At 41.3% G+C, this 11325-nt stretch overlaps 1 protein-coding gene across 1 annotated transcript; it reads left to right on the top strand.

The window, feature by feature from the left end:
* The first annotated feature begins 4961 nt into the window (after positions 1-4961).
* Positions 4962-8531, top strand: LOC136539110 (F-box/kelch-repeat protein At1g55270-like). The gene is made up of 2 exons (XM_066531046.1): positions 4962-5139; positions 6717-8531. The coding sequence occupies exons 1-2, from the start codon at positions 5077-5079 to the stop codon at positions 7965-7967; spliced, it is 1314 nt and encodes a 437-aa protein (XP_066387143.1). The 5' UTR covers positions 4962-5076; the 3' UTR covers positions 7968-8531.
* Positions 8532-11325: the final 2794 nt, after the last annotated feature.

Raw genomic sequence — 11325 nt, 5'->3', positions numbered from 1 at the left:
TCAGCAAGAACTTGACCTCTTAATGTTTTCAATGGTTCAAAAGTCAAGTCATATTCTATTAGTGCGTATGCCCATTTGCCTATCCTTCCATGAAGAATTGGCCAATATAACACGTGCTTTATCACATCGGCCTGGCAAGCAACAACACATGTACTAGACAAAAGATAATGTCTCATCTTAGCACAAGCATAGTATAGTGATAAGCATAATTTTTCTATATGGGCATACCTTGTCTCGGGATCAAAAAGACGGTGACCAAGATAAGCAATCACATATTCTTTACCTTCGTCTTCTTGAGTCAAAACAGCCCCGATTACCTTCTCTTCGACAGCAATATATAACTTGAAAGGAACTCCTCTCCTAGGTGCACGAAGAACCGGTGGTGTTGACAAATATTCCTTTATCTTTTCAAATGCCTCTTGTTGTTTTGCCCCCCAAGTGAATTCAGATTCATCCTTCAGCTTCAATATAGGGGTGAAAGGAATAATTTTCTCAGACAAGTTAGCAATAAATCTTCTCAAGTAGTTCACTTTTCCCAAGAACTTTTGCAAGTCCTTCTTGCACGTAGGTGCCTTAACATTCTTGATCTTCTCTATCCTCTTGGGATCAACCTCTATGCCCTTATCATGAATTATGAAGCCTAAAAACTTTCCAGCCGATACCCCAAAAGCACATTTGAGTGGGTTCATCTTCAATCCATAATGGCGCATCCTTTCAAAAGCAAGACGCAAATCGGCCAAATGAGATTTATGGGCGGTCGATTTGATCACAATATCATCAATGTACACCTCCATAATCACCCCAATTAAATCATGGAAAATCAAATTCATAGCTCTTTGATAAGTAGCACCTGCATTCTTTAGCCCAAATGTCATCACAACCCACTCAAAAAGACCAACAAACCCAGGACATATGAAGGCCATCTTAGACATATCTTCCTCGGCCATGAAAATCTGATTATAACCGGCATTACCATCAAGAAAGCTAATAACCCAGTGTCCTAAAGCATCATTGATAAGCATATCGGCTATAGGCATAGGATACTCATCTTTTGGAGTAGCTCTATTCAGATCTCTAAAATCAATACATACTCTGATCTTTCCAGAATCCTTCTTCTCAACAGGCACAATATTAGAGACCCACTCCGCATACCTGCATGGCTGTATAAACCTCGCTTGCAATAGCCGATTAATCTCTTCTTTAATCCTATCATAAATTATAGAATTAAATCGATGGGGTTTTTGCTTGAAAGGCCTGAATCCTTTCTTAACAGGGAGCCGATGCTCAACAAGCTCTCGGCTCAATCCAGGCATCTCTGTATAATCCCATGCAAAACAATCAACATATTCCTTGAGAAGCGCGATTAACTCAATTTTGTAACCGGCTTCCAAATTTTGATTAATAAACGTCGACCAGGGCACAGAGCCATCCCCAATATGAACTTATTCCAAAGGGTCAGCCAACGTAAAACCTTGGCCCAACTTATCGAGCTCATCAAAATCATCAATAGCCTCATATGCATCGGTCTTATTAGCCCGATACTGTTCAACACGATGTTTTAACCATTCAACGTTAGCATCCATTACACTAATGATTACATGATGATATTGAGCCGATTATCAATTGGCTTCAAGGACACAGGAACAAAACCTTACCTGGTAACACTAATAAATTCAAAACTAGAAAGATCTCTAGCAGATAAGCAAGCAATAGCATCATGCCCCCCGAGTGTAGGAGCATCGGCTGTAGCAACATCAGCCGATGAATCTGAATGCACGACCTCAACAGCATCTCCCACCCATTGGATGAGAAATTGGTGCAAGCTAGATGGCACACAATGATTGGCATGGATCCAATCACGCCCAAGTATGTTGACGTTGAGGATGATCCCAAACCAACACACCAGCAGGGCCTTGGACGCCCAAAGAGGTTGCACACAACCTGCAACACAGCAAGAACGCGGCGTAATCGATCAAACCAATCTAAAGATCGGTGAGACCGATGTAGAGCTTGTTCTTGGCCGGAAAAGCTCCCGAACCTCTCCTGGGAAGACCCGTCAGGGAGGAGCACGTGGAGGATCTCCTAGAACCAGCAAGGCCGCCTAGGATGCCGCTGAATCTCGCCGAGAAACTCAACGAACAGCAAGAGGGGTTGAGAGAGAGGAATTAGGGAATAAGGAGTTGATAGATTGGTTTGTATGACGATTGGATAGATGGGATCTCAATCGGCCATGATCCTCTCATATATATAGAGGGGGGTGGTCTTATCCCAGTAGAAAACCCCTCCAAGCCTTATTTTCTAAGTTTCCCACGAGTTTGGAACAGTTCGGATCGGAATCCAAAAGGCCAGATCCGAATAGGATTTTCTATCAGGTATGTCAGAAGTCCAGTCGGAAGTCCAGTCGGAAGTCCCGACTCGAGTCGGAACTCCCGACAGTCGGAACTTCCGACTTTTGTTGGAACTCCCGACGTAGGGATAACCCCAGACACCCGAGCAGATTTCTTCAGGCTTCCCGGAAGTCCTGACACACATCGGAACTTCCGACAGTCGGAAGTCCCGACTTGGGTCGGAACTCCCGACGACGAGGCATCTTTCCGAGGGCATAACTTCTTCATCCGGACTTCGAATTAGATATTCCATATATGTTTCTTGACCGTCTCGACGAGAGAAACGCAATGGTGAAGTCCGTTTCACATTTTGACAACTTCACAAAATGAACATTTTTTGTTGTCAACACTAAACTAACGTACAACCAATTTCTGAGAATTCTAAACATGCAACTATATTATGCTGATAATTTGTAAAGTATATCATGCCACCGCCAGATTAGGAAAGATAAACTTACTAATTCTTAGGCTACACGCAATGCGAATGCAGTGTTTGTACTTTGTAGGAACCAGCAACTTGTAGAGACAACACCTTTGCTGTTGCAAGATGCAGCCATGCAACACGCATCATTGCTCGAATGACCGTTTTGTTAATAATAAGGTGTCCGACTAACGTCATCCCAATGCATGCTAGGAACTAAGAACTCCTAATCATTTGTTTTTGCTTTCGTGTCATGTAAAGCTTTCGTGTCATGTAAGATTCAAACATCAATTGTCCCCATAAGTTAAAAGGGACCACGAACAAGTTTCGAGAAACTTATTTTATTTCAGGAAAATAATAATGAAAGACTGACCTAAGTAAAAGCACAACACACAAAAACGCTAAACAGGCAGGTATTAATTTGTAAGGACACTCAACCTTAACTAGAGAATTGGTAGATGTGGTTTTTGCACGAGCTCAGGAGCAGTTCCGCTGAAGTAGCAGTGGTTCACGTATGATAACAAGCGAGTGTTTGTTCAGTCTTGGGTTGTTCTTCCATTTCCATTCTAGCAACTCCTTTTTTTTTCAGAGGGCTGGTGCCTGGTGGAGAGCTTTTCAAGAAGCTGCTGGTGCAGGAGCTTGCGTTCTTAGGGCATCACACTTGGACAAACAATTAGTTAGTAGCTAAAAAGTAGTCTAAGAAGTTGCTCTTCTGAGAAGCTCCTGTTTTTTTTAATAAAGGAATACAAATATTCTGGTCTCCCTATCCATGCGTGAGTATAAACGTCCGATACAGAAAAGTTGGTTCTCAGACCAAGTTCCACTAAGCAGAAACAAGATTAAACAAAACTATCAAACGTGACCGATCCAAACTAAACCGAATCAACTGAAACCAAACAGAGACACAGCCCTCAATCCTTCTCGATCTGATGATGCCAACCATGTTTCCCAAACGCTTGTAACATCAGTATTTCCAAGCGTTTGCACCCATCCTTCAACGCTCTTCCTCGCTTCCTCTTTAGACAACATTGACCAATGCCTGATCTAGTAAGTTCTCCTGAAGATTACCTGCAAGCAAGAATAAGACATTTTCTGTTGAACACTATATCATTTCTATTCAATCATAAAACCCAGCAAATTACTACTAGCCCCACTATGATCAGACCCCTCAAACTTGGAGCAAAGCTCCTTACCCAAGCACCAAACATATGAGCCGTCCAGTTAGGTGGTTGAAGATTAAAAGCAATTAGCAAGGAATTCCACATAGATCTAGCCAAGCGACAATAAAAAAGGGGATGTTGCACGGTCTCCTCTAAACCGCAGAGGTTGCATCTAGTATCCCCGTTAGGTCGTTGTCTTCCAATGGTTTCTTCTTGTGTTCATTCCTTTTCAATCCTTAATTAAATGCTACCTATTCAAGCTTGTTCGTGACAATCTTGCCAATAATCATCCTCATAATCTATTTAGGGCATGCTTAATCGGACTAAAATTACCTGACCTAAATAACTCTCCTAAACCTTCAGTCTTAAGTGCATAAGGTCAGACATTGTTGCCTGGTTAACAAGCATATCAAGGCAACAACTAAACATTCTCTTAATCCTTTGTAACCAAACAAGTTTCAAAACTTAAAGGATACATGTTTCAACCAGAAATCAATTATCTTTTTTTTTTCTATTCATATATAATACAGTAGTACTCTCCGTCACAAAAGAAGATTTATGATAAGTAAAAAATTTGACTAAGTTTATAAAAAAAATTCTAAATAGTTTTATTATAAAATTATATTTTATAATTAACCTAATAAATGATGCTTATTCGGTATTATAAACATTAGTAGTTTATTAATAAATTTGATTAAATTTAAATTTGTCTGACTTCCCAGAATTTGATTTTTTTTTTTTTTTGACGGAGGGAGTACTGGCACAGCATAAAATAAACATGGAAAGGCAGCCGAAGTGTCGAACACGGCTTGAGTCAGACACGCAAAAGTCAAAGCCAGCTCTCTCACAAAACCCATCGATGAAGAAAAGGTTGACATGGACCGCGACCGGTGTAGTGAGACCTGACAGACAGACTACGCGCGTCCACCGAGCTGTCTACTGCTCGCAATTACTTGATCAAAACCCCCCTCATTTCCACCCTCTTTTCCCTGATCCTACCGAGACCGAGGTTTTTGTCCAAAAAAAACCAACAGCCCCCCCTCCTCCTCTCCCGGCGACCGGCTGGCCCCTCCTTTGCTGAGGCGAGAGACCCCCGCCCGATCCGGCCATGGACGCCGCGTCCAGGCCGCCACCGCCTCACGGAGCAGGGGTCCGTGTCCGCGCCCCGCTGGTGAGCTCCGGTCCTCTCCGCCTCCCTTCCCTTTCCTCTTGTTCGTCGCTCAAAGACGCGCCTTTTAGGCGGGATTTATTAGACCGGGTGTTGGGGGTGAAGGTGCCGCCTTTCGGCTGGAAGCTTCGACCTGTGGGGGTCGGGGATGAGGATTTCGTTGTACGGATTGAGGGTTTTGGTCGATCCTGTCGCGGTTGACGGCCTGGATCTGGCTGCTTGCCTACTTGGTTGGGGCTGGGGTTGTTCGCTGAGTTTTTTTTTTTGTGGTGTTCTTGCGCTTCATGGCCACGAGGGAATCGCTAGTAGTTGTAGGAATGGACCGGGGAAACTCTCTTATCTACCATAGCCTTTGTTTGTTTTATACCGCGGAATCCGGCGATGATAGTGTTGCCTGACTGCTTGTAGCAAGTGCAGCTTCAGTTCTAATTTGTGGATGGTGCTGATTACTGTTAAGTACGAAAGGACTACCATATGGGTTTGCATATTGCGCATGCTCAAGTTTTGTTTTCTCTAGTTGTGATTGTTCAATCTTTAAGTACCACCGTAAATTGCATGAACTTTCGTTATGCTGTAGCAGTGTAGGTGGTGCATTGTCTTCTCCTAATTGATGAATTTGGGATTTCATTTTGCATATATCCGGCTCAAGTGCTGTGATATGTTCATTAATTTCTGAACATTCCACAGATTATCTGCTTATGTTTTGTTAATTTGAAGGCTACACAAGTTTTATAACGATTTTGGTCTAACTGATAAAACCAGAGATAACAAACCTTTCCTGAATTCCTGTACCATTTCATGAATAAGTTCAACACTAGTTCAGTTGATGGCTGTCTTTAAACTGCTTCCACACTCGTTCAGTCTACCTGGGACATTGGTCCATGTTTTTCAAACCAACTGCATAATCTTTCAGTTGTACAGATTTCCAGAACTGAGCTAGCCCCTGTTGGGGACATTGGTTCAGGTCCTATGTTGATGAACTTACATGTATTGATATTTTCCTTACTGAAGTTAGTTCCATGAATTTAACATTCTTGATTTGGGAGATCTGATTCATGAAATCCTGACATATTTTTTTTACAAAGTAATGCCTTTAACCCTCATATAGTCATAATGTTGAACTAGTGTCAACTCAATTTGAAAACATGATAGTTCTCTTGTTCATGATTTTACGTGTCAAATTTCACTTGATTTACTGATGCATCAATGCCCAAATCTAAATAGATACATTAAATATGAAACTGTAATTTATAGGAAACACAGTTTAGAATTTTTTGCTGCAATTGAAATATCCTACAATTGCAAATAATCTTGGGGAGCTGATTATTGATGGTAACATTTATTTGAAAGATTTGAACAAAAAGAAATTCTAGATGTAAAGAAACGAAGTTATCCATGCTGCTATGTATCCCTGATGCTTCATTTGTGGTATTTAGGTTTTATTGTTCATGTCATTGTTTTGTGCCTAGAATTGAAGCTCCTAATAATATTTTGGTGTTTTATTTATTTACCATTATTTATGATATCATTCTTTTCTGCCATTACAACTTCTAAACATTCTTTTTATCATTGGCTGCCAGGTGGAGTCTGTCTCCTGCTACTGCAGATTAGATACAGGCCTTAAAACTGTTGTTGATGCTAGGAAGTTTGTTCCTGGCGCGAAGATGTGCATGCAACCTGAAGTCAAACAAAACAAGCGCAAGTCAAGGGGCTCAAGAAAGGAAAGGTCCAGGACGCAAGCACCACTTTTACCAGGCCTTCCTGATGATCTTGCTATTGCCTGCCTTATACGAGTTCCTCGAGTTGAACACCCCAATCTCAGGATGGTTTCCAGAAGATGGAACCGCCTTTTGTCTGGGAATTACTTTTACTCCTTGCGGAAGAAAATTGGAGTGGCGGAAGAATGGGTGTATGTCTTTAAAAGGGACCGTGAAGGGAAGATATCCTGGCATGCCTTTGATCCACTACACCAGCTATGGAAGTCACTCCCACCAGTTCCACACGAGTATTCGGAAGCATTGGGCTTTGGGTGTGCTGTTCTGAGTGGTTGCTATCTGTACTTGTTTGGTGGGAAAGATCCTTTGCGGGGTTCTATGAGGCGTGTTGTATTCTACAATGCTCGGGCAAACAAATGGCACCGTGCTCCGGATATGATGAGGAAACGTCACTTCTTTGGTTCTTGTGTAATAAACAATTGTCTCTATGTTGCTGGTGGGGAGTGTGAAGGAATACAGAGGACACTGCAGTCTGCAGAAGTTTATGATCCAAATAGGAACAGATGGGCCTGCATTACTGAAATGAACAATGGTATGGTGCCTTTCATTGGAGTTGTTTATGATGGCAAATGGTTCTTAAAGGGGCTAGATTCCCATCGCCAAGTAACTAGTGAGGTCTACTTACCGTCATCCAATACATGGTCAGCGATTGATGATGAGATGGTTACAGGTTGGCGGAACCCAAGTATTTTCTTCAATGGCCGGCTCTATTCAGCTGACTGCCGCGATGGCTGCAAGCTTAGAGTCTATGATGAGAACACAGGAACATGGACAAGATTCATGGACAGCAAGCACCATTTGGGCAGCTCACGTGCCTTTGAAGCTGCAGCTTTGGTGTCACTAAATGGGAAACTCTGTGTTATCAGGAACAACATGAGCATAACTCTTGTTGATGTCTCAGACCCAACAATGAGTGTTGAGACAGGTAGTGCACGCATGTGGGAAACTGTTGCTCGGAAGGTCCAGCATAGGTCGTTCGTGGCTAACTTATGGTCGAGCATTGCAGGACGGAACTTAAAGAGTCACATTATCCATTGCCAGGTGCTGCAAGTTTGAATGCAGATTTTGTTAGTGGGGATATGATCAAATGTTAAAAGAAGCAACATGTTCAGAATTCAGATCAGTGATACAACCTTCCATTTCGAAGGTAGTAAGATTTCATTGCAGAATCATGGGGAAAAAAGGTCATTGGCGTGCCACTGTGGCTCCCAAAGTCCCAAATAGTTATTTGTTCTCCTTGAGAATTGAACTCCAATTACATTCTGGCAGCGTTGGAAGACCATCATTCATGGGAGAAGGTTTTTCATATTTTGAGTGCAAACCAGAAAGTGAGAAGGAATTCCCTAGTGTAATGGCATTTTCTTTTTCTTGGTGGCAGGCTGGGAAAATTGTTTGGTGCGGATATATTGTTCTCTTGTCGTATCTATTCTATCTATCTTTTCCATCGCGTAATAACTGGCATCTTACTGTGTAATGTTGATGTATATTGTAGCAGCAGACTAGGTACGACTCTAGGATTAGAGTAGTCAGGATTATGCCTATTATACTTCAAATTTTGGTTGAAATTCCTGATATTTTCGTATACCTTATCTATGTAGATGCTGGATAAATGCAAGAGAATCCGCTGTTTTAGGCATCAATCGTAGAAACACAATCCGTTGTTTTCCAACTCAATTTGAGATATGCAGTCGATGACCTCATTAAAAGAAGGTAAATGGTATCGAGATGATCGGAGAGTTCTGGTTGATGTTTCATGGAGCAGTATGACATTATTGTAATAATATGGTTGGCTTGTTGGTAACTTCGCCGGTGTAACGAACTATGGCGCTCCTCTCGGTAAAATACCTGATACCCGATCCCCGAACCCAGACTCAGAAGTACCTGAACCTAAAATACCCGATCATAAGGTGATCACCTTTCACAAAAAGGTATAACTATCGCGGTTGCTAGTCTCGGTGCCCGTGCTCCAGGCGACTCGAGCAGGTTGCCAGCACTACTACATGAACGTTTTGCAGGGACGGCTTAAGACCATTTGTCGGGACGGTTTTGTCAGTCGTTCCTACTAAACCGTCTCTACAAATCATATATTTGTAGGGGCGGTTCCTAGGCAGTCCCTACAAATTGATTTGTAGGGGCAGCTGTAGTATCTGCCGCCTCTATAATACCTATTTGTAGAGGCGGTTCAGACTAGAACCGTCCCTACAGTACATTTTTTCGTAAAAAAAATCAAATTTACAATTCAAATTCGACCAGAACACTGTTTGTTTCCGTGTATTCCATCTAGCGTTCGCGTTGCCGAACACCCCGCGACCAACATGAGCAAGGAAAGCGAGATAATCCCGACGAACGCCCCGCGACCAACGTTCCGAACCACGTTCGCTCAAGAGTATTATATAAACTACAAGCACAAGAGTATTATATAAACTACAATTATAAGTCCAATTCACAAGAATATATACAATCCATCATTAAATAGACATAATTTACAAGGTAAAACCAATGTCAAATTCCATACACGTTGTTATCAACGTCCTAGAGCTAGCCTTTCAGTCTCACGAAGGTGTTGGTATTGAGAATTTCTACCTAAGTCAGACTCTCAGTCATGGTAGGTGTCTTTGACGTGTACAATCTAGTCTAATATGAAGTTGCAAAGGTTGCCGATGAGCTCTAAGAGTTGGTCATCCTTGTATGGGTCTCTTTTCATTTCTTTCTCTTCTTTTCACTACAAGAGAACAAATTTCGATTTATTATTTCATACCATGTACGAAGTTTTTATACTACAGGTGAAAATGTTCAAACTTACCCTTAAGGCGTGTCTCCTGTAGGCACCGGTGTTATTCATCATAGAACATACATAGTATCAATAATGTACACTCTTAGGCTTCTGCTTGGGGCAATGTGTGTTTTGCATATGAAAATGTTAAGTAATGCTTTTGACAGCCATATAATGGAGTACTGAAGAAGTAAGTTACACTTACCACACATAGTGTTTTTATAGAAGTAATAGAAGTAGAAGTAATAGAAGTAGTAGAAATAATAAAAGTAATAGAAGTAGTTGACAGAAGATAGAAGTAGTAGACAGTAGTAGAAGTAGTAGGCAGAAGTAGAAGTAGTTGACAGAAGACGGAAGTAGTAGACAGTAGTAGTAGAGAAGTAGTAGAAGTAGTAGACAGAAGTACAAGTAGTTGACAGAAGACAGAAGTAGTAGTAGGAAAGTAGTAGAAGTAGTAGACATAAGTTAAAGTAATTGGCAAAAGACAGAAGTAGTAGAAGTAGTAGATAGTAGTAGTAGGGAAGTAGTAGAAGTAGTAGACAGAAGTAGAAGTAGTTGACAGAAGACACATAAGTAGTAGACAGTAGTAGTAGGGAAGTACTAGAAGTAGAGGACAGGAGAGGAGAGGATAGGAGAGAGGAGTTACAAACATGGAAAGCTGCTGCCTGCCAAAATTCAAAGCTGGAGTTACAAACAACCAAAATTCATGTTCTTTAGCAACATGGCAAGCTTAAATAATTCTCTATGACTATGTAGTTATCAACATGATCAGGTTAAGTAGTTATCAAGGTCAAAATATAAAAAATTCCAGAACTGTACAACACGCAGTCAAAACCTGACAGCGAACTTTAAAATTTCATATCTCCCAAACCCGAGGATTCTAAGCACGCAGTCAAAATCTGATCGCATGCCTCTAGTGACCATATTAATAACTCCCAATGCTACCACCATTCTTTATCGCAAGTGAACAGATTCTGAGTATGCAGCAGCCTCTGGTTGTTGGTTCTAACAGAAAATGTATCGGTGATAACATGGATCTCTATTGATAGTCTACCTAGTATGGGTGTTTAATTGTGCATCTGCTTCCAAAATTGTTTCTGGTTACTGTAACACCCTCGGTGTTTATCACCAGTTAAGCAATGGGTTTGAGTTCAAACATGACATGTCAAGTGGTAATCAAGGTGTCAAGATCAAATCTACATAATGGAGCTCCAACTTAAACTTGGGCCACGCATAATTGCTTACATATGGACCCTTGTTAAGATTATGCAAGATTAATGCTAAACATGCTTATTCCATGTACATTACATCCACATGCATCCATCTAGACCCGTGGAAAAGTTTCATGAAGTTTGGAATCAAACAATCACATGAAATGATAAGTCATATCTTTGCATGAATTGCTTTATCAAGTGGATGGAAACCTATGAAGTCAACCAAACCTTGGTACCTTGCTCAAACAACTCTACTTGCACTCATGAACAAATGTTATGAAGGGTTCCTATTGAGCAGGTGGCCAGAAAATGCTCCAATGGATCAAAAAGGATAATTTAAGCTTCATCGTGATCCTATTTTGGTCAAAGCAGAACAGTAGGTTCTATACCAGTTTTGAGGTTGGACCTTAAATGAAAGTTGTATTCC

This window comes from Miscanthus floridulus, chromosome 2, assembly GCF_019320115.1.
Source record: "Miscanthus floridulus cultivar M001 chromosome 2, ASM1932011v1, whole genome shotgun sequence".
NCBI classification, from domain to species: Eukaryota; Viridiplantae; Streptophyta; class Magnoliopsida; order Poales; family Poaceae; genus Miscanthus; species Miscanthus floridulus.
The sequence above is the reverse complement of the archived record's forward strand: the minus strand, read 5'-3'. Positions and strand labels throughout refer to the sequence as shown.

Bases quoted from the DNA above. Each gene is read 5' to 3' on its own strand.
- LOC136539110 (XM_066531046.1), top strand. From the start codon at position 5,077: ATGGACGCCGCGTCCAGGCCGCCACCGCCTCACGGAGCAGGGGTCCGT. The intron at 5,140-6,716 runs GTGAGCTCCGGT...ATTGGCTGCCAG, and splicing joins TCCGTGTCCGCGCCCCGCTG to GTGGAGTCTGTCTCCTGCTA.